At 39.5% G+C, this 23,402-nt stretch overlaps 2 protein-coding genes across 2 annotated transcripts; one reads left to right on the forward strand and one right to left on the reverse strand.

Moving 5' to 3' along the window:
• Positions 1-75: 75 nt before the first annotated feature.
• nus1 (NUS1 dehydrodolichyl diphosphate synthase subunit) lies at positions 76-9,061 on the reverse strand. The gene is made up of 5 exons (XM_040026870.1): positions 8,530-9,061; positions 3,950-4,081; positions 2,405-2,557; positions 924-1,023; positions 76-763 (listed from the first exon to the last, which is right to left on the reverse strand). Exons 1-5 carry the CDS (start codon positions 8,939-8,941, stop codon positions 673-675), a joined length of 888 nt encoding a protein of 295 aa, XP_039882804.1. The 5' UTR covers positions 8,942-9,061; the 3' UTR covers positions 76-672.
• A 3,724-nt stretch (positions 9,062-12,785) lies between these two features.
• On the forward strand, positions 12,786-22,267 carry psmc6 (proteasome 26S subunit, ATPase 6). The gene is made up of 14 exons (XM_040026879.1): positions 12,786-12,923; positions 13,332-13,411; positions 13,849-13,888; positions 14,114-14,166; positions 14,601-14,668; positions 17,149-17,263; positions 17,442-17,529; positions 18,319-18,380; positions 18,466-18,589; positions 18,920-18,981; positions 20,130-20,250; positions 20,334-20,414; positions 20,699-20,770; positions 20,850-22,267. The coding sequence occupies exons 1-14, from the start codon at positions 12,839-12,841 to the stop codon at positions 20,966-20,968; spliced, it is 1,170 nt and encodes a 389-aa protein (XP_039882813.1). The 5' UTR covers positions 12,786-12,838; the 3' UTR covers positions 20,969-22,267.
• The last annotated feature ends 1,135 nt before the right edge of the window (positions 22,268-23,402 follow it).

Below are 23,402 nucleotides of genomic sequence, written 5' to 3' on the forward strand. Positions count from 1 at the left end.
GAAAGAGTTCATTCTGTCATAAAGGGAGCTTTCTTTTCCTCTAAGAGTGTTAACAGACACAAAAACACACTCAAATACACACAGTGCATTTCTTTATTTCAGACCAAAAACAATGTTGAACAACCGTCTGTATGTGCATGAAACAACACTACACATGAACATGACTGCAAGCTGGAGGCCACAGAGACAAACAGAGCTACAGGAATTTCTCATATTTACACATTAGCCACTCTGCTGTTCAGCTCCTGTGCTGCATGCCCCTAAACTGCTGCTATATTTCCTTGTGATGCAGCTTGCACACAAAGATTTGTTTTTTCTTTATAGTCTATGTGAAGGCAATTTTTCCATCAGCAGTAAATGACAGCTGGAGAAAGAATGAAACAAACAAGGGTGTTAGGACCACCGAGTCTGTGGAGACAGTCTTACGTCAGTGCCATTTTTTCTTGTTTTACCGAGCATGTTCCATGAGTCCTGGAATGTGAATTCATTAGAAGACAAGCTGGTGGTAAAGATTGGCTGGCTATGTTTCCTGGTTTCCATATATTTGAAATGTCTTGTTGTATTAGAGGTCCAGCAGATGGGCATAGCTGAGCCGACGAGTAATGAGGGACGGTAGTCATTACCTGTCCAGGATGTCCTGGCTGTGTAAAGCCCACACTTGTGTATTTAATATCACTGTCCGAGCCGCTGCTGACAAGCCCCGTACCGCTGCAGGGCACCCAACAAGTCCTCATACGAGATATTTCTGTGGGATGGCAGGGAGCTGAGGGCACAGAGTAGGTTACGCATTGAACATAGTGCGCTTCAAAGTGAATTCAGTTAATGACATCAATTTCAAAATTCAAACAAACTTTCATACTTTATTGTCATTATTAAAAGTGGTCCATCGAAACATGCAAATTCTGAGACGTAAAGAAGCTTACATGAACTCTGTGAGCCTGATGTGCCAGGGGAGGAAGCCCAGTGTGCTGTTCACAGGACCAAACTTCACCACCAACTCAGGGTCTGGAATATTCTTTGATTCTGAAACAAGCACAAAGAAAGCGAACATGTAATCAAGACAATCTTTTTTCTCCTATTTACTGAGAATCTGCATGTTCTGACTATAGAATGAACTCAAATCTGAGAGTGGCTCCCATTCAGCAGTAGTCGTGTAGCTGTCACCCGAGATCCACAGCCACACAGGTTAAAGAAAATTTAGGTAATATACATCCACTCTCACTGGATAATACACTTCTCCACAGTTATGGTCATTTTTGGTGCCATAAATGTGTCCAATCCCTGGAATTTTAGAAAACTTGAGTCATTATTTAAGTTAAATTGATTTTCTAGAGGTTGTTTGTTTTGCATTTATTTGTCTCCAATTGGCTGAACTGTGGCATTGGATAGTCTAATTAAATACAGAAGCCTAACCAGTGGACTGGAATTCTACTATGGCAATATGTTGTGTAATACCTCTGTTACAAGATGATTTATTTCTTAAAATAGCTTAATGGTTTTTGGATATTATTTTGTGTCAAATAACAAAAAGACATTTTGACTGCTACATCTGTGCTTCTTTGTTCTTTCCAACACTCATAAATTACATGGCACACATTCACTTTTCTCCTCTTAGTATTTTTTTGGACATATCCATACGACACTTTTCCTAGGCCTCTTAACCCAAGAGGTTCAACAGTGGGGAAAAAATGCTCAGGAGAAACATTTTACAGCACTTCAATGTCATGTCCATCTCTTGCATGTAAAAGTACAATCCCATGACATGGCCCAGCTAACCTGGATCCTCTACAGGTTACGCTCCCTCTTTAAGCTGTCCAATAATGATTCAATTCTATTCAGTTTTATTTATACAGCACCAACAACAGTTGCCTCACGGCACTTATATTGTAAGGTGGCCCTAGAATAATGCAATGCAATAATAAATAAAGAAAACCAAAAATGCCAACAATCATATACACCCCCCCCCCATGAGCAAGCGCTTTGGCAACAGTGGGAAAGAAAAAAACCATTTTTAATATTAAGAAACCTCCAGCAGAATCAGGCTCAGGGAGGGACGGCCATTTGCGTAACCAGCTGGGAGTGAGTGGATAAAGACAGAATAAAATACTTAATTAAGACACGTCTTAATTACTTTTAAAACACACAGTACACACATCCACTGGATCTTGATATTCTTTTGCTTTCAACAGTAATGAGTTAATGAACTCCATGACACACTTCTAATGATTAGGGAAAAGAAGCCTTCTAAGACTCTTTCTTAATAAGCACACGCAGCTTCAGTAACCCCCTCTAGCTTTATTAAGGGCTACCAAGGTGTTCCCAGGTTGGTGAGCAACAATCTCTCAAGTGTGTTCTGAAAAACATCAAAGTATCTTTACACATGCACACAGGCATACAGTGCTACCTCTGAGAAGCAGGTCTAGCATGGAAACATTAATGTCTTTGAAGCTCCTTTCCTTGTTTTCCACAGAGCGGCAGAGCTGCTGTGCTACATGGACAATGCTCTGCTTCCCATCGTCAGGAGACAGCACCCTCACTGTGGGCCTGCAGGACACAACTGCAACAAAGGACACATAAAAACACATTAAATTAAATATGACTACTAATGGTATTCTTCTGCAAATACACCCCCAAATGTTCAACTTTGTATATATATATATATTTTTTTAATACTGTAACCTCACTTGCACACCTGATGTAGACTACTGGAGCACACTGGTGAAGTATGGATTCGGGGATTTTAGGATTACACCTGGGAAACATATTGTTGGGTAAACTGAGAAACTGCTGGGTCAATATAATGATGCTTCGGCTTCAGTCAGACATTACCTCAGTGGAACAAGCCAATTAGTGACATTATTTATTTATGTTACCATCTATGTTCATTTCGTTGACTAATAATTTTTTTCCACAAAGGAACTACTTAAAGAAAACTAAAATATGTGGATAAATACTACGATGAAATGAACTGACACTTTCTGACTCACCTATTCTTAATGTAACCATTCACACCGACCATGTAATTTCACTGGATGAATTTGTGGCATTTATTACCAATCCAAGTCTGAATAAAAAGCTCTGACCAGCCAGACCAGTGGACTCATAGCTCAAAACATGACTGGTCAACTGGGTGTCTGAAATTATTTCTCTTCCTCAGATGTGACAGCAACTTTACCAAGAACAGCTGAAACTGCCCCATGAAATTTTACCTGCTACTACTATCTGTAGAGAATCTGATGAACGCAAAATTTCCATTATTTTATTGTCTTAATTCGAAACTTCAGGACCAGCTCATCATGGTTTAACATTGACTTCATTTTTTTTTTCTTGACACTGTGTGAGGACAAAAAGTTCAGCCTGTACATACATTACATGAAAAGTTTGAACTTGAGAGTAAGTGGCTCAGGTGTGTGTTTTTGCACAATTACGTAACTACTCATTTAATTGTCTTTCTTTTATTTATTTATTTTTCTGTGTTCGGTGGTTGTAGAAATGGTTTATATTAGCATTTAGCTGAGATTCTGAGGTTTCTATGGATATCAAACATGTTGATATTTGCATCAAAGAATTGACGTTAAACTGCAGTTTAACCCCTTTGCCCCCAGTACCGGGGGCTTTGGGGCTCTCCAAGGTAAAGGGTGTAAGGGTCTGAAGTTTTATAAGTGGATTCCATCTAACCTAATGAAGAACAATACAGAAAACAAATGAGGTTGTGGGCACTTCCAACAAGTGGACACAGAAATTTTGGAATGTAACTACTTATATGTAACAGTCACAGAATTTAATTACAAGAAAAACATTGATCTGGAAATATACAATTAAAATGCAGTTACTAATCAAAATGTTGGTATTACAAGTTTAAAAGTTCTTGTTGGTAAAAAGCTTCCAAGTACATCCGAGTCTGTAATTGTATGAACTTAAAATCAAAGATATCATGCCAGGTTCTTACCATTGTGCTGGTGTTGGTCACTACCACTGCTCAGGAACTCCACACTGTGCATAGATCCATCAACACCCAGCAGATCCTGTTGCTGCCTTTTTATTTCCTCGAGTAGACGAGAGTTGTTCTTCTGAAAAACACCTGGGTTGAGGAAAAGCACATCATTCAGTTCAGGTTGATCAAAATCAGAGTTAATTCACTTCACCAAGTAGACCTAAGACAGAAAAAGTAATTGTGAAGAAACATGACTTTTGGATTGATAGAATCTATTTTCTTTAAAACAAAGCAAATAAATCCAAAATTAGGGGCAACTGTGGCTCAGTCAGTAGGGTGCGTGGTCTACCACTTGGAAGGTCAATAGATAGATTGGAGAAACCAGGTATCAATGTGCAAAATACTGAATCCCCTAATGCATTCATCTACATGTGTTTAAATTTAAATATGATCAACCTATCTCTAATAATCGGCTATGTACCACAGGCCTTCAAGCTGGCTGTAGTTAAACCTTTACTTAAAAAGCATCTCTAGACCCAGCCGTCTTAGCTAATTATAGGCCAATCTCCAACCTTCCTTTCATATCAAAAATCCTTGAAAGAGTAGTTGTCAAACAGCTAACAGATCATCTGCAGAGGAATGGCTTATTTGAAGAGTTTCAGTCAGGTGTCAGAGCTCATCACAGCACAGAAACTGCTAGACCTCAGTGCAGCGTTCGATACTGTTGACCATAATATTCTATTAGAGCAATTAGAACATGCTGTAGGTATTACAGGTACTGCACTGCAGTGGTTTGTATCATATCTATCTAGTAGACTCCAATTTGTTCATGTAAATGGAGAGTCCTCTTCACATGGTGAGGTTAATTAGGGAGTTACACGGGGTTCAGTGCTAGGACCAATTCTGTTTACATTACACATGCTTACCTTAGGCAGTATCATCAGAAGACATAGTGTACATTTTCACTGCTATGCTGATAACACACAGCTCTATCTATGAAGCCAGATAACACACACCAATTAGTTAAACTGCAGGAATGCCTTAAAGACATAAAGACCTGGATGGCCGCTAACTTTCTGCTTCTTAATTCAGATAAAACTGAGGTTATTGTTCTCGGCCCTGAAAATCTTAGAAATATGGTATCTAATAGGGGTGGGGGAAAAAATCGATACTGTGTAGTATCGTGATATTTTGTTTGCTAATAATGTATCGATACAGGGACAGCAGAAATCGATATTTTGTTACAAAAAAAGTTTTTGTGCTCTGACTTCAGAGCATGTTGATCCTTTTTCTGAGCAAGAATCCTGACATTCCTTCACTGTCCAAATGTGTTTAACTTTTTTTTGGCAGCAATAAACATGACAGTTTACTTATTTTAATTTAAGACATGTTTTATTTTAATTAAGTTTAAAACTTTTTTATTTAATGTAAAATTATATTTTGTTTTAATTTACTTTCAAATTCTTCAGTTGCTGAATGGGCTGCATAGTTTTCTTAAATTGCATAGTTCAGAATAGCTATAATTGTACCAGATGGTTGCATTCAGTTAAGTTGAACTAGACTGTAATACAAACCGTTCAGTTTGTCAACAATAAAACTGACTGAAATGAGAGAAAGACTGAGTGTGAGACTTTGATATTAGATAAAATGAATATTGATAAAGTTTACCTTTATGTACAGAATCTGAATATTGCAGATATTTAAAAAAAAAATCGCAATAATATCGTATCGTGCGTTAAGTATTGTGATAATATCGTATCGTGGGGTGTATGGTGATTCCCACCTCTAGTATCTAACCAGATTCTTACTCTGGATGGCATTACCTTGGCCTCTAGAAACACTGTGAGGCACTTTGGAGTCATTTTTGACCAGGATATGTCCTTCAACGCACATATTAAACAAATATGTAGGACTGCTTTCTTCCATTTGCACAACATCTCTAAAGTTAGAAATATCCTGTCTCATAGTGACGCTGAAAAACTAGTTCATGCATTTATTACTCCTAGCCTGGACTACTGTAATTCATTATTATCAGGAAGTCCTAAAAACTCCATGAAAAGCCTTCAGTTAATCCAAAATGCTGCAGCAAGAGTACTGACAGGGACTAGAAAGAGAGAGCATATTTCTCCTGTATTGGCTTCCCTTCACTGGCTCCCTGTTAAATCCAGAATTGAATTCAAAATCCTGCCATTAGAGCATTTCACTCTCACGCTCCCGGCTTACATGTTGTTCCTAGAGTATTTAAAAGTAGAATGGGAGGCAGAGCCTTCAGTTTTCAGGCCCCTCTTCTGTGCAACCAGCTTCCAGTTTGGATTCGGGAGACAGACACTATCTCTACTTTTAAGATTTAAGATAAAGAATATAGTTGGGGCTGGATCAGGTGACCCTGAATCCTCCCTTAGTTATGCTGCAATAGGCATAGGCTGCTAGGGGACTCCCATGATGCATTGGGTTTTCCTTTTCAGTCACCTTTTTCACACACTATGTGTTAATAGACCTCTCTGATTTTATCTGTTTTGATTTTATATACTGTTTTGTTTGTTTGTTTGTTTGTTAAGTGGGTTTAGAGCTCTGGGTAGCTCCCCAGCTGGGTCTAGACTGGGTCTAGAGAGTATTTTAAATTCAGTGAATTTAAAATAGAAAGTAGCTCGTCCACAGAAGGACTGGTAGCTCCCCTTACGATAAGGGTTCAGATCGCGCGAACAGGTGTGAAATGTGTGTGTTTAGTTAGTTTGTTTGTTTGCTTGTTTTAATCAATTTTAAATCATGCTTTTTATTTGTTTTTGTTTCTAATGTCTCTGTAAAGCACTTTGAATCACCTTGTTGTTGAATTGTGCTATACAAATAAATTTGCCTTGCCTTGCCTTGAATCATACTTGTTTTTAATCTCTGGCTCTCTTCCACAGCATGTCTTTTATCCTGTCTTCCTTCTCTCACCCCAACCGGTCGCGGCAGATCGCCACCCCTCCCTGAGCCTGGTTCTGCTGGAGGTTTCTTCCTGTTAAAAGGGAGCTTTTCCTTCCCACTGTCGCCAAAGTGCTTGCTCATAGGGGGTCATATGATTGTTGGGTTTTTCTCTATATGTATTATTGTAAGGATCTACCTTACAATATAAAGTGCCTTGAGGCAACTGCTATTGTGATAAAATTGAATTGAAAATTGAATGTGTGTGAAAGTTAGATAAAAGTACTGTATTTACGTCTGTGTGATTCAGTAATCAGACAGACACAATGTGGCATGTTGTATGAAGTGCTTTAACTGAGGGACAGGTAGAAAACCGCTAAATAAGAAACAGTCACCATAGTGGAGACTTTACATCATTTGGCAATGACAAAAACTACAATCTGTGAGAGACCCTAAGGTGAGGAGCTTGGTCATTAGAGAGGGATGGAATAGAGCCGCTGCTCCTCCATATCAAAAGGGGCCAACTGAGGTAGTTTGGGAATGTAAAATAACTTCAGTCAGAAGGCACTCTCCCTAATTCAGTCAAAACGTTAATATCTCTTAGCTTTACGAGATTTGTCATTTAGGGAGAAGGGGACAATAATTTCAACAATTTGAGGCTAAAATGCTCAGCTGCAGTATAACCTCCGCTTAAAGTTAAAAAGCAGAAACATAACTGTAACTGGGGAAAAAAAAGTAACAAAATGAAGTCTTGATGCATGCTCAATCATCCAGGTAAGTGAATCCCAAAAGTTGATTCTGTTCATTTGGATGTAGCGTTTTCACTCAGAGAAACGTTTCGTCACTCATCCATGTTTCCCCAATCTTATAAACAGTGCATTTGCACAATAACGTTTTATAAGGTTAGTGAAAATCTGCAGTCAGCTGAGGTCACTGTCACTGTCAAGTTACTTGGATGAGTGATGAAACGTTTCTCCTACTGAAAATGTGACATCCAAATGAACAGAATCAACCAAAAAAATGAAAAGATGAATACAAGTTTAATAGTTAAATATTGCGCAGTTGTTTTAACATTTGAATAGTGTCTGTAGCTGAAAGTATGTTGAAACAAAATTAGGACTTGGAAGTGGTGAAAAAAGACAGATTTAATTTGCATTTAATGTAAACAATTAAACAGGGCATTGCTAATCTGAAAAGGAAAAGGGGAAATTTATACAGAGAATGAATGTAATACAATGTAATAGTAAAAGCCTCAAAGTTGGAAACAATATCTTTAAAATGCATATTAGAAACAATGTACATCTAATAATAATAAAAAAAATACTTAAGAGTCAGAAGAATACTGAATATTTAAAGCTCACATGCATTAATACTCTTTAAGACTGGAATTATGATTTTTTTTTTCACTTAAGAATCTGTGTGTGTGTGTGTGTGTGTGTGTGTGTGTGTAAGAGAGAGATATAAAGATATAAAATATGGGTTCAGTGACATCTGCAAATCATTGCATTCACATCGGATGAACTTGTCCAAATAATATCCAAACTACACTAAACTACGTGTATAGTTTTTTTTTTTTTTTTTAAACAACAACTTTAAAGCTATTTTTGATGAAACTGTGATTTATTATTTTATGAACTTCACTGTATAAAAGCACAAGCAGCAAACTCAGCTGATAGGAGTAACATGCTTACCGTGATTATCATACACGCTAACATAGGATATGCCGACAGCCATACACCACACCACCACGTTTGCTATGTCCGGATAACTGGGCTCTTCTTCCGCAACCAATAGGCCGATATGGACCGGTATCTTCTTCAGGGACTTTCCGTCAGACAGACACCGTGACCGGCCACCGCCGGTGCGCTTTTCAGTTATCGGTTTAACATTAGCATCTGGGCCATGATTCAGATTATTCTGAAAGTCTGGAAATCCAACTAGAGATATCGGCAACAGCAGGACGGTCGCTGCTCGCTCCCACAGCCGGCCCTTCCAGCTCTGGATGCGGACGTGGAGCCAAGAGAAGAGCGCTCTGTTGACGTGAACGAGAATCAGTAATAGCCGCCATAACAAACTATACATAAGCGCCATTCGTGTCCGCATTTCGTGTAGGGGGAAAACCCCGGATAAAGTACAAGAACACGACCACTTTATTCTGATATATTATCCGCGTAAATGAGCTCAGCAGTGCTTATGGCTCATCATGACTGCAGCCATCTTGTTTTCTGGTTGGCAACCTCTGAACTCCGAACCCCGCGTGTGATACACGTAGCTCTCGGATTGGACAAGGTAAACGAGACGCTGCTGCGTATGCGTTTGACTACAGAGAACCGAACAGAGTAGTGATGTGTCGGTCGCGAACGAAATGGCTCTTAGAGCCGGGTCTTTGACGTGAACGACGTAATTTATATTTAATTGCATTGTGGTTTCCAGTGTTTTGTGTTGTTTCACTTTAAATTTGTAAAAGGAAAAAGCTGAAAATTTAAATAGTTAAAAGTTGAAATGTGAATAGTTGGTTTTTGTATTATATGATTTATTTATTACATTTTATGTGGAGTGAATAAATAAAAGTATATTTACAGTGGCCCCTAGACAAAAAGCACGTAAAAACTCCAAAACACGTAAAAACTCCAAAACATGTAAAAACTGCAAAACACGTAAAAACTCCAAAACATGTACAAACTCAGAAGCACATAAAAACTCAAAACACGTACAAAATACAACAGAAGTGTGCCAGGATGCTAGGGCGCAGTGTTGAGCTTTGTTACCTAGTGGCTACACCAGCCAGCAAGTACCAAAGACCGGATTTGGTGTGTGATAGTAACAGGTAAATGAACATTTTTTTTAAATTATTTGAATATATATGAGTGCTTGTGTATAAATGCACAAACAATACACACATGCTTTCAATTGTGTCATTTAAGTGATCTAGGTAGCTCTGTTTTGGAAGTTCAGTTAATGCTAGAAATGTGTTTTGGAGTTGGTACGTGCTTTGTCTCTAGGGGCCACCGCATATATTTATATATGTTTGTATATAAATATATGCGGTTTATATTTATATATAAACATATATAAATAAAACAACTTCTTTTTTTTTACATTAGTAATTCCTTTTGTGCATAATTTTATATTATTGTTAATAATAAATTAATTAAAGCAACAAAACAACCTGAAGAGCCGGTTCGGAGTCGAAAGAGCCGGCTCTTTTTATTGAGTCGAGCCGAAAGAGCCAGTTCTCTAAAAAGAGACGGAAATCCCATCACTACAGTGTGGTCTGTTGTTCATTAATGTAAGTCATGGAATTTAAATTGTGTGGACTGGAGTCAGTTTTTAACTCATGCAAGTTTAGATAATAAACAGCGTCTATTTTTCAAAGTCACGCTATTCAAAAATTGGATAACTTCAAGGTCAGCTTTGAAGTTATCTGGATAAGTCAAAAATCCTGTTTGATAGGCCTCTATACTGTGAAGAAAGGCTTTAAGCTTATGTGGGTAACTTCAGGGTTGACCCTGGGTTTTACTTTACAATCACTGTACATTTTCTATACACACGAAGAAACAGTGATATTTCTATATGATTCTTTAATGTCATTTCACTGTACTTACGGAGAGAACTTTGTACCCACACTGAGGCTACTACTGGCTACCCACACATATTCAGTTTTTTCACCAAATACATCATCTAGTAAACAACTTCATTGTGTATGCCAAATTTTGCTAGTTTTGGTCATGAGTTATTTAAAAATGAATCTGTTCTGTCACGCACAAAGAAATTACTTGATCAACAACTTATAAACAAAGTAACCTTGAGAGCTTAAGTACAACCTGATATCAGATTGCACGCCTAACTTGACCTTTCATACAACTCATAACATGGACGACACAACAGCTCCCCAAAAATGAAGCCAAAACGTCTCTATCGCCCCCTGGTGTCTGGCTGCAGTATAGCTCATAAATCCCACCTCCTCCATGTTAGCGGATGGGACTGGGGTAAGACTAAAATAAAAATTTCTCGGGGGGGTGGGGGCACAACTGTTTGTTAATTTTGCCATAATTGTTGTTGGAAGCAATTCTTTGTTCAATAAAAAGACCTTGATCAAAAAAAAAAAAAAAAAATTTCTCCAAAGATTCTTTCGTTAACTATCAATAGTTCTCATCATTTATATTCAAGGGGTCTCCTTTCCCATGTTTGATTCTTTGACTGGCAGCTGCAGTCACGGTGAAACTTGTGTTTGGGAATGGCAGATAGAGCAGGCAGATTAAGTTAAAATTTACGTTTAATTTTCCCACTAATTAATTCTTTTTTTTTTAGCACCGACTCTGTATTTTTATTTTTATTTTTACAGAGTTTGATTCAAATATTCAGGTTAAAAAACGAATCTGAATTCATGTTAATGGTCACAAAGTTACATGTGCAGCACTCTGGACAGCTTACATCTTTTAAGAGAAATAATTTGTAGCATTATTATTTGTTTTTCAGGACTCAGGCAGCAGCTTTAACACTGCTGTATGTCTGACCACAATGCAGGAACAGACTGAACCAGGACTACAAACCTGCTCCATCTTCTCATCTCTGGAGATTTCCATTTACAAAGCACCAACAACTCAAAGGTAAATATTATATTGGAAAATCTGTTTATATATGTTGTTTATATAGTATGTATGGTATATAAGGCTTTGTCCTTTTTTTAAATAAACAGCTCGTATGTCAGCAGAACTTTTCCATTTTTCCATTAATAGAAAAATGATCAACATTATTCATTTCCTGAAAACTGATAGTGAGCAGTTATTCATTTAACAGTATTTATTTATAAGAAACAATATTTTTATTATATACAAGGACCAATGCATTTTCATTTTAAAATCACAGTACATGTTCATTTAAAAGACAATCCAATGACAATCAGAAAATAAAAAGAGACAGAAATACAAGTTAACATTTAGAATTTGTTTTATTGATTTGGAAAATATTCTCAAATTGCTGAGCAATTTGATTTAAACAGGGCCCAATAAGAAAAGCTGATTGAAAGAATCTGATGATCCCCTATGAGCAAGCACTTGGCAACAGTGGGCAGGAAAAAAAAAACCCTTTTAATGGGAGGAAACCTGCGGCAGAACCAGGCTCAGGCGGGCGGCCATCTGCCGAGACCGGTTGGGGGATTATAATCCAGTTATAATCAAATTTCTCTCTTGCGACGACATTTTTGATGTTTGATGTATTTAGGTATTCATCTGCAAGGAAAAAGATGACTTTTTTTCCCTTCAAGATGAATACTAAGTTGATGTTAAAAAACACCACTTCAAGTTGTGCGTCTAAATGGCTTGGTGATGGCTTTGGCCAACGCAGTGAAAAACCTGACTATGCCATTTGGCTTCTTTTTTGCGTCTGACAGATGTTCAGTCAAGCTATGTGCAATGGTTTTTACAGCTGTGGATTTCTGTAACTCCAGAGCAACCTGAACATATTCGACACTCCCAAAGAAATTGCGCAAGTCTCTAAGAATGTACTTTTCCACATTTTTTAGGTTTTGTGGCGTTATAGTGAGTTTTTTTTATCCCTGAGTTCGCCCCATACTTCTTCCAAAGGTCAGGTGTGGATCTTTGGTGTGCATACACAAGTGCACTTAATCTTTAATTTTTTAGCTATGCGGCTAAATAATTTATGAATGACTATTTTAATGTAAGCTTTATTTACACGATCATCTAGTACAAACGGCTCAGGTTTTGGTTGGGACGTTTGTCATCTTTTGTCATCATCTAAGATGAGCTCTGTAAACTTTCTATAGGGTCCTCTTGTTTATTTATTTATTTCTATTAGTGTTATATCAGTTATTGCATTATACGTGTTGCATGTCAAAATGACAGGCAGCAGTGTGTGTGTGAATATCAATCCCAGCGAACAGCAACATCACGGAGCGCGAAATTTCGCTATCCGACTGAGGTAAGTGAACGAACCAAGAGTGGAGTGACACCGCATTTTCCCATCATTCAGCGGGGCGTCATGGCGGACACTAGAGAAAAAGCGCTGCAGGACTACAGGAAGAAATTGCTGGAACACAAAGAAGTTGATGGGCGACTAAAAGAATGTAAAGGAACATTTAACACTGATATTTGCGTTCGTGCTAGAAATTCGTGTTGTTTAGTTGACTGGTTACTTGTAGATGGACAGGCAGCATTGACTAGCATACCAGCTAGCTAGTGCTTTGTCATGCAGTTAGCTTCTTGGTGGAAATGTATGGAGGCTACCGGGTCTCGCTACCAGCTTAGGAGCATAAACACGACAGTGATACAGTTCGTCCGTTCATTGGATAATTCATATTTTAAGGCTGGTTAATCTAAGAATGTGAGGTCATTATTTGTTAACGTTATCAAGAGCTATAAGTAGAGCTAACGTCTGACTTTTCACGTTGATGCGAACATTAGCTATAACAAACTGTTCCAGTTAGCTCTTAGAGTGTGTGTATGAAACATGTTGACTGTCCGTTGTTTTCCAGTGAGAGAGCAGCTGCGAGAACAGACCAAACAGTACGAGAAATCAGAGAATGATCTCAAGGCTCTCCAAAGCGTCGGTCAGGTAAATATACCGTGTGGAAATTAATCATTTGGCTTCAACTAAAGACTGAAGGTTAACGTTGTACATCAGTGCATTCACACTCAAGCAATGCAAAGAGAAGACTGTTCACTTGTTATCTGATGACAGAAATCTGAAGCCAGTGACAGTAATTAGATGTGCGATATTTCTGGCTGTTGTAAGTCAACAGACAGAAACAAGCAGTTTCCACCAATGCGCTAGAGTGCTAAACACTTTCAGCTGACTAAGCTGCTTTGTGCTACAGGTGAGAAACTAACAGCAGACAATATGAAAAGAGTGATTTTTCGTTTCTCCTTTTCCCCTTTGTGTCCCAGTTAAATAACTAATAGTGAGGCTATAGTACATGAAGCTAATTTCAACACAAACAGAAGGGACCTGATGTATTTTTTTTATTAGCTAACTATTTGTCTTCCCTGCAGATTGTTGGAGAAGTGCTCAAACAACTCACTGAGGAGAAATGTAAGTCTTCCCATATATTATAGCAGAGGTAGAAAAGGCTGATTGATTTTATACTTCTCTTTAGTCTTCTACTGTCAGGCTCATTATGCAACACCTATGTTGAAGCCTGGTAATCAATGGAAATAACAAATGTGAATCTGTGACATGTGTTACAGTGTTAAACTCAGGTGTGTGGTTTGTTTGTTTTTTGACTGAAGTCATCTGTGTTTTGCTCCTAAATTACAGTCATTGTAAAGGCTACCAATGGACCCCGATATGTGGTTGGATGTCGCAGGCAGGTAAGGGTTGATCACATTCTAGTGTTTGTGCTGTCTTGTAATGCAGAATTTTCTTTAGGGTTTGGAAGCCCTCTGTAGTCACATCTGAGAGCTTTGAGTGCTAAGTCATTTGATTTTCATCATTTATCAATGATGAGGAAATAAAAATAGGTTTACAAAAGACTCTGTACCAATGACCAGATCTGTTTCTTTGTGTACAATGTTGTAAATCAGCTGGAAGTATTCCATTATTTAGCACTGAGTTATGTAATTTTTAGAATCAGCAGTGGCAGTCTAACTTTATTCTTGTATATTGGGTCAATACAGCTAAAGAAGAAACACACTTCACAATGTTTACATTGTGACATATTAAAAATGATTTATTGTTTAATTTTCACTAATCAAACTTTCTCAACAAATGCTGACTTGACTGTATAAAATGGAAACTCTTCCAGTTGGACAAATCCCAGCTGAAGCCGGGGACCAGAGTGGCTCTGGACATGACTACGCTTACTATCATGAGGTAAGGTGAATATGATTATTATTTTGAATTGGTTCACCAGAATCGTGTCTCACAGCACTAAGAAAAAGGTTTATAGAGGCACACCAGGTAAGACCCCAGGTGCAGGCTGTGTAAAGAAGCAGTGAGATCCAGCACATAACAGCAGGGTGCAAGATGCTAGCAGGCAGGGCATACATGGAACACCATAACCAAGTGGCTGGAATAGTATACAGAAACATCTGTGCCAAGTGTGACCTGAAGTCCAGAGGTCAAAACGGAATACAACCTAGAGGATGGTGGTGGCTGGTGGTGGCTAACCAACAGTATTACTATTACCATAGTAGTGGACAAGCAGAGGAAGGAGGCCGTAGTGATAACAACATCAGGAAGAAGGAACACAACAAGCTCAAGAAGTAATAAGGGCTGAGAGAGGTGCTCAAGAAGATGTGGAGGGTGAAGGCAACAGTGGTCCTAGAGCACGTGGTAATCGGAGCACTCAAGCTAGTGACCCCCAAACCTGGCGAGTGGCCCGAGCAGATCCCAGGAAATGTGGAGCTTCCTAAAAACCCAAATTAGGAACACAGCATCTTTTATCAGGTTGTTATTCACAATAAGCTACCATAGTAATTCAGCCAGGAAAAAAGAGAGCTGCTTTGATGACACAGGAAAGCTCTGACTGAAAGTTCAACAAAGTGCTCTCCTGCTTTGCAGTACGGCCCTCAGCACTGATTAATAAACAATAGATTTATCGCAGCACACAGGTTTGTTTACTTTTACATCTCTGAATTGATAAGTCTGCTGCAGTGGGGAAACTCCATATGGGTTTGCTTTATTGTCATTATATGACATAATGAAATCACAGTTGCAGCTTCCTTTAAATATCAATATAAATTAAATAATTTTCATACTAGTTGTGCGAGCTTTCGTGCGAGCTTTCATCGACCTGTAGGGCTTGACTGAAGGCATTAAGCTGAACAGATGATGAGCTGGGTGGGAGGAGTCAGGATGTTTTTGGCTCTTCTGCATCTGGAATTGGCGATCTCCTCCAGGAAGGGCCAGAGAGCATCTGACGATCCTCTGTGCTGTGTTTATCACGCTCTGCTGCTTCCACTGTACCACACTGAGATGCAGTAAGTAAGGACACAAGCAGCTTCTGATTCAGTCTCTTTTTACTGAGGATTGGCACAAAGTGCAGACCCTGCATCGCCTTCACTGCCATCGCCCGTGTATTCTCCAACCATGAGAGATAATTTATTATAATTTATGATTGCAACTCCCAGAAATCGTCTCTACCCAGTCTCCATAGAGGGTATAATCCCCTGCAGTCTTACGGAAGGCGACGAGGACCTTCCTGGTTTTTGAGGTGTTTAGAAGCAGGTTTTTGGCTTCACACCACTCTGTCAGCAGCCTCATTTCCCTTTGTGATTAGGGATGGGTACTGGTATCCGGTGCCATTATTTCGGTGCTTTTTTTTTTTTTTTTTTTCCTGAGATGGAAAGAATTTTTTTGGGATTCTAGCCAATCATTTTACCTTTCCAAGGACAGTAGGCGGGCCGAGGTACGTACGTTCTTTTAGAGCAGAGCTACAGATTAAAAATGCCCAAGGCAAAGCGGTCAAAAGTCTGGCTGTACTTCACAGCAAAAGATGCAAACTCAGCAGCCTGCAACAAGTGCTTTAAGGTGATGCTGTGCAGAGGTAACACCTCGAATCTGATGAAACACCTGGCGATGCATAGGGTTTTTTTTAAAAGCCGAAAAATGCACCGTATTTGATAGCTTGCTGCGAGACCTCACACCGAGCACATCTACTGCGGGTGTGGTGCCTGTTATCGGACCCGGAGTTAGCAACATCCCCCAAGAACCAAAAGAGGAGAGTCCTGGCCCCTAGCCCTGCCAGTGTAGCAGAAATGATGATGGCAGCAGCCGTTCTTCTCTGGGCGAGTAGCTTAATGTTGTTCGTGTGTAATTTATGTTGAGTAGGTTAACCATGTTATTACATTAATGCATGTAAGGTGAACTAGCAAACAGCGTTGTAGTTACATGCGGCTGTCTTCTTGTTGGATGGCAGATACTCCCTTCACCCTGGCCAAAAAGGCTAAAATGACCAAAGAAAAAGTGGAAAACAGCTAAACATGAGAGGTTTTTGGACAAAGTTTGTGTTTTTTCCATTGTTTAAGCCCTGCTTCCAGCCAAGAGTGATACCATATATGCCCCATAGCTGCAGAAAAGGCTAACATTGTTATCTTTTTACAAAAGAACAGCTAAACGAGAGGTTTTTGGACAAAGTTTGTGTTCTCCATTCTTTAAGCACCGTTTAAGCACCGGCACCTTTTCAAAAGCACCGGGTTGGCACCGGTATTGGATAAAACCTAAACGATACCCATCCCTATTTGTGCTGAAGCCCATCGGGGTGGTGTCGTCTGCAAACTTAATAAAAAGGAAGCTTCCTGAACTTGGCTTATGTGATGATGCCAGTGTATGTGTGGCCTGTTTTTTCACAGGTACCTGCCCAGGGAGGTGGACCCTCTGGTGTACAACATGTCCCATGAGGACCCTGGCAGCGTCTCCTATTCTGAGATCGGAGGCTTGTCTGAACAGATCCGTGAGCTGAGAGAGGTACAACAAAAATGAAGTCCTCCTCAACCCTCATGTGCTCTGCATTATTTATCTCAGTGTGACTGGCTCCAGTGTTTTATTACATTTTGTTTGTATGATTTCACCTTCACTAGTCATTGTTTTACATTATATATTTAAATGAGTCTACAATAATGGGGCTGCTGCTGTTTTCCTGCAGGTGATTGAGCTCCCACTGACCAACCCTGAGCTTTTCCAGAGAGTTGGCATCATTCCTCCTAAAGGCTGTCTGCTGTATGGGCCCCCAGGTAACTGTCATTTCCTGGTGTTTTCACATTACAGCGCCAAATCGCAGCAATAATTGCCTCAAGGTGCTTTATGTTGTAAGGTAGACCCTACAATACAATGCTTTATTCTCTTGAAAACATTCATAAACCTATGAATATTTCTTCCTAATGGCCAATGGCATGAGGAAGAGTACATCTAACAGCTAGGATCAAGTTAGAATACAATGTTTTCACAGCTTGCCAAGAAATCCTGTGATTTCACTCATTTTAGTCCAAAGAGTCTTCTGTGTTTCTTCTTGTCTTTGTGTTAAAGTGAGGCTGAATAAGCTGGATTTTACTAATTTGTCACTGTAGTGTTTCAACTGCACCTGATTTTAATCACAATTAGAGTTCTTCATTGTTTTTCATATGCGAAAAGTGACTTTGAACATACAGCTCTAGTTAGCCTTGGGTTGTCAGTGCAAGCCAAAGTGCTGTACACATTAAAGGCTACACGCTCTAATCACACCTCGATGCAGTGTGGAGCAAATTGTTGCCTTAGCTGAAAATGTCAGCCTTGTCTTGGTTTCAATACACCTTCTTGAACTGATGTAATCACACCAATTTTTTCCCCACTGATTCTTCGTTGGGAGCATAATGTAATCAATCAGCCGTAAAAGCCTGGCGGGGGTGTTGGTGTCAGGAAGACAGGCGGGTGGCATGGACACCCAAGTCTGTGAATGTGATAAATCGACTAGAACACGATGTAGTATTTTTGAAATCCGTACAACCAGTACTTCTAATGGTCAGTGATGATTTGTTGTGAAACAGGCACTGGAAAAACTCTTCTTGCTAGAGCTGTGGCCAGTCAACTGGACTGCAATTTCCTGAAGGTGAGTCTCAGCAGCTCCATCAGAGTGTACTGCCACACTCGGACACAGTCACTCAGCTTATTGTGTGTCTTTGTGGCTGCTGTAGGTGGTGTCCAGCTCCATTGTGGACAAGTACATTGGTGAGAGTGCCAGGCTGATCAGAGAAATGTTCAACTATGCCAGGGACCACCAGCCATGCATCATCTTCATGGATGAGATTGATGCCATTGGTAAGTCAGCGTCAGCTCTACAGAGAACGATAGGAAATGCTTTATCCCATATTTGGGAAATTCTTTTGTTAAAGTAGTAAAGCCGTATTTCCAAAATTCAGATCATACTTAAAGTTAAGACGTACTGAAAACAGGAGCTGTCTTTTTATTTGCCTGCTTGTCACCAGTTTGAATTAAATTGAAGTACTTTGTAAAGCCATGTCACAGGTGTGAGCTTCAATACTGACACAGCAAGCACAAAGTTCATTCAAAAAAGAGTTGTGTACTGAGCATTTATTTACAGTGAAATTGTTAGAAGGGTGCTTGAGATACTTGTGTTTTTCGTTGTAGGTGGCCGACGTTTCTCAGAGGGAACCTCAGCTGACAGAGAGATTCAGAGGACTTTGATGGAGGTAACAGAAGCACCAAAACACCACTCAGCAGCACTCTTTGTTGTTTGAATATAAACAGCAAATATGGAACAGTGTGATCGCCTGTTTTGCGTCATGCTTTCATGTTGCAGCCAGAAGGTGCTCAATCCACCCAATACCCCAATTGTCCAGCTTAGGTGCCTTTATAAAAACTAAAAAACATTTTATTGGACTTCATTTTCCATTCTACAGAATTGTATTGTACTTGGAGGGTGTCCTTAGCTGTATCAGTCCCTGCCAATAATAACTGCCAGTTATCAGTTTATTGTAACTCTGCAGTCACATAGTGACTATCTACAGTAAGAAACATACTAAACCAAATGAATTTGAAAGCAAAGTACAAATGAAAGTATAATTGAGCCTTAGTGAGTAAGGATGCACGTTTTTACCCTGCACGAGAAAAAAGCTCACACACAAAATCTCCATCAAATTGATGCAAAGCTTTTAAAGTGGACTGGTTCTTATACAGCGTGCCTCATTCGCCCATACATACAAGCACTTTCTATGTTTAAATACTTTCTATATTCTATATACTGGGGCTAGTGTCTCGCCTGCTTTCCCCCCTGAGCTACAGCATCTCCACTTTTGTTCTGCCATGCGTGACATGAATCAGAACTACTCCAAATTTCTGGGCTGGTACTCACTATGCTATCCACATACCACACATTCCCATTTTTCTATACAGGAGACAAGTTTACCTGAAAGTAAAATTGTGTGGTTACAGTGTCGTAAGAGAGAACGTCTGTGATCCTAACATGAGCAATAAAAGCGTCCCGATTCTCTGAGTCTGTGAGATTAAAAATGCTTTTGGCTGCTCACAAGCAGCACATCAACTCACCCTAGATGCCCTTCCTGACGCAGCCACCCAACCCACCCCACCCATCTGTTGTTATTATAACAGATGTTAACACAAAGACATTAACAGCACAACACGCTTTTTCAATCGTCTGTACTGGGTCTGTTTAGGCAATAAGACATCACGTCAGTATGTCTGTTGTTCATTTGAAGCAGACCTTTCCAAACATTTGTTGTTTTTAACTTGACTCTTGTAGTCACCAGTAACATGGTTGCCGTTGCAGTGGACAAGTGCTTAATCACACAGATTACATGACATGTCTGTGTGTTTTCAGCTGTTGAATCAGATGGACGGCTTCGACACATTGCACAGAGTCAAGATGATCATGGCCACCAACAGACCTGACACTCTCGACCCTGCCCTGCTGCGGCCTGGCAGACTGGACCGCAAAATTCGTAAGAACTTCTCCTGTTCAGCTTCTCTGTCAGCTCTATGTGAGCCCACGCAGGAAAACCACTTTCCTTTGTCTCTTCCTCAGACATTGAACTGCCCAATGAGCAGGCTCGTCTTGACATCCTTAAGATTCACTCCAGTCCTATCACCAAGCACGGAGAAATAGGTGAGTAGACGAGCATCACCTCAGTCCTGCTGCACTTATCCAAATGTCAAACGGACTCTGTGTTACTTTGGTAGTTTGCTCATTTAAGGTGCTCTGCCTGGAAGTTTCAGCATGTTAACTTGACAAAAATCCCTCAGATGAACAACAGGTTGCTTTCCTCTTTGCTGCCTACTCATGACTTGTACATATCTCTGTTCTTTGAAGGCTTTTGTTAATGTATTTGTTGCAGAATAATCGACACGTGACCTCCGTTTTCATGGATCTAACTGTATGATTACTTTCAGATTTTGAAGCCATTGTGAAGCTGTCAGATGGTTTCAATGGAGCTGACCTGAGAAACGTGTGCACAGAAGCAGGTCAGATGATCATTCCTTATCAGATCTATGATGAGCTCTGAGAAGCTCTTCTCTCACATGGCTCTGTGTATGTTTTCAGGGTTATTTGCCATCCGCTCAGATCGTGAGTACGTAACTCAGGAGGACTTTATGAAGGCCGTGAGGAAGGTGGCAGACTCAAAGAAGCTCGAGTCTAAGCTGGACTACAAACCTGTATAACTTGTCTGTCCTTTTCTTTATTTTTTATTCCTCTGTCATGGATTTGCTGTGTTAAAGTTTGTTTGTTGGGAAGCGGTATTAAAAGGAAAAAGGAAAAAAAAATCCCTCCACCTTTAAGATTGCCAAAAGTGACTTTCATAGTGACGTTACCTGCTGTTTCCACTTATTAGTCGAACCTGCCTCAGTGTTTACACCACATGAAAGAGGCTCTGTCTTATAATCCACACTTGTATAAAACGGCTTTATGTCCACAAATACAACTGTTGCCGAAGCTGTGTTTTATTTCCATCGTTCAGTTTTCTTCTTAATTATGCACAACTGAAATGGAAATTTGACAAAAACATGCTCCTGTTAACTAATCACATCCACAGATGACCACAGAGGTGTTCAGTTTATGTTTTAGTCTGCTTTTAAACTTTTTCAACCAGTCTCTGATTTTTATCTAGAAGGGTGATATTAACCTTTGAAATGCATATTTTAAGATGGCAGCAACTGGGACTTAATAATATGGACTAAACTTTATGGATCCATGGTGAAGGTCCTACTTGATTTAATTTAGTGTTATTTATATAGCGCCAAAGCACAACAACAGTTGGCTCTTTAATATTGATTAAAAAGACCTCACAATAATACAAAAAACCCAACAGTCAGATGACCCTCTATGAACAAGCACAAAAATAGGAAGGAGCAACTCTCTTTTAACAGGAAGAAACCTCCAGCAGACCATCTGCTACCAGTAGTTGAGGGTGAAGGAAAAGGAGGAGCGCCAGAGAATAACTAATGAGTAACTAATGCAGAGTGTTGTATAAACACACAGTAATTGAAGAAGAAACACTTGGTACATCATGGGAAGCAGCTGAGACCTATTGGAGTGTAAATGGACCCAGTCCTAACTCTATGCTTTATTTCTAAAAGTAGAGAGGGTGTCTATGGAGGGCCAGGAGGGACAATTCATGAATTAATTTTATCAGTCAGCCTCACCAATCACAGTCAGGGGGCGGGGTTAACGCTGGTCGAGTCAACACCATTGCTTTGGCCTTTCAGCGGGCGTTTCTCAGCGCCAACAACAAACATAGAAACTAACTAAACTATCGAGTCTTTCTCTCGTGATGTTCGTATGTGTCATGCTCATTTCAGTCACCAATTCTGAATTATAACTAACATTAAAACATGTTAAAGGAGGAGAGAGAGCAAATAAATCTGATTAACATCTGATCTTTGAGTTTTTGTTCAATAATCAGCATGACCTGTGTATACACACATAAACTTTATTAAAATGGGTAACATTGGTGTCCGTCATGTAGTAACTGTTTGGTTTAACTGTACCAGGCTTGTTAGTGAAACACAAACAGACTAATATTTTATTGTGAATAATAATCATGAGGCTAAACAGGCAGTCCAGCTGCTGCCTCAGAGCCCTGTACACCATGGAGCGAGGACAGCATCTCCAGGATATCTTTCCATTATCTGGATTCGCTGACCCCAACACTGGGACCAGGATAAGAGGTTAGGAGCTCTAAGTTAACCCAAGGTTTCCCAGCATGGGCACATGAAAGCATCAAAGTAATCTAATGGTCATATCTGTGTTCATCAACATAAACTCATCCTTATTACTGCCAACTATTCCAGAGATGGGAAAACCTGCATCGTAAAGAACATAAAAATATAGCAGTCAAACGCAACACTTGTAAAAGAGATGAATGCTTCAGTTTGTTGCAGGTCAAAGTGAAATGAATGCGATTGGTTGAACGAGTGTTCGTGATGTGTGTTCTTTGTTATCTGCATTATTTTCTTCAGCGTAAGAGACTCAGCAGCAGATTAGAATCAAGTACAACATTCATACATTTAATAAATCACCAAATTAATACACGCATGTTCCTGTGACCATGCGACGCACTGATTTTAGTACAGCAGGCTGCACACTGCTCATATAAAACATATTCCCCCATTATATTGTCACTTAAAACATGCTGTAAATCAGGGGTGTCGAACTCAAATACACAGTTGGCCAAAATTCAAAACTAGAACAAGGTCACGGGCTAACATTAATATTTATTGAAAAATATCTTCCTCCAGATTTAAGAATGAATCTCTTCTTATGGACTCAAACAAGTTTTGCTGAAAAACTGAATGTGGAACAAGCAAAGCTTAATACTAAACAATGTATATATTAGCTGTATAATACCAGTAGGCCAGCTCTAATAGTAATTTGGTATGGCTTCGCGGGCCAAATGTAATTAGGCTGCGGGCCAGAGTTTGACACCTATGCTGTAAATAAAAGACTGAATGAAAATATAAAAACAAACGTCAAACATGGGCTCAGTCTACGTTTGATATGATAATGCCATCCAGAGTAAGCAAACAAGAAATTAGAGGTCATCAAGGTCTTTAAGTCTTACAGAAACACCTGCAGTTTAATTATCATGGAAAGATA

The sequence above is a fragment of the Simochromis diagramma genome, unplaced genomic scaffold (assembly GCF_900408965.1).
Source record: "Simochromis diagramma unplaced genomic scaffold, fSimDia1.1 OVJJ01000746.1, whole genome shotgun sequence".
NCBI lineage: Eukaryota > Metazoa > Chordata > Actinopteri > Cichliformes > Cichlidae > Simochromis > Simochromis diagramma.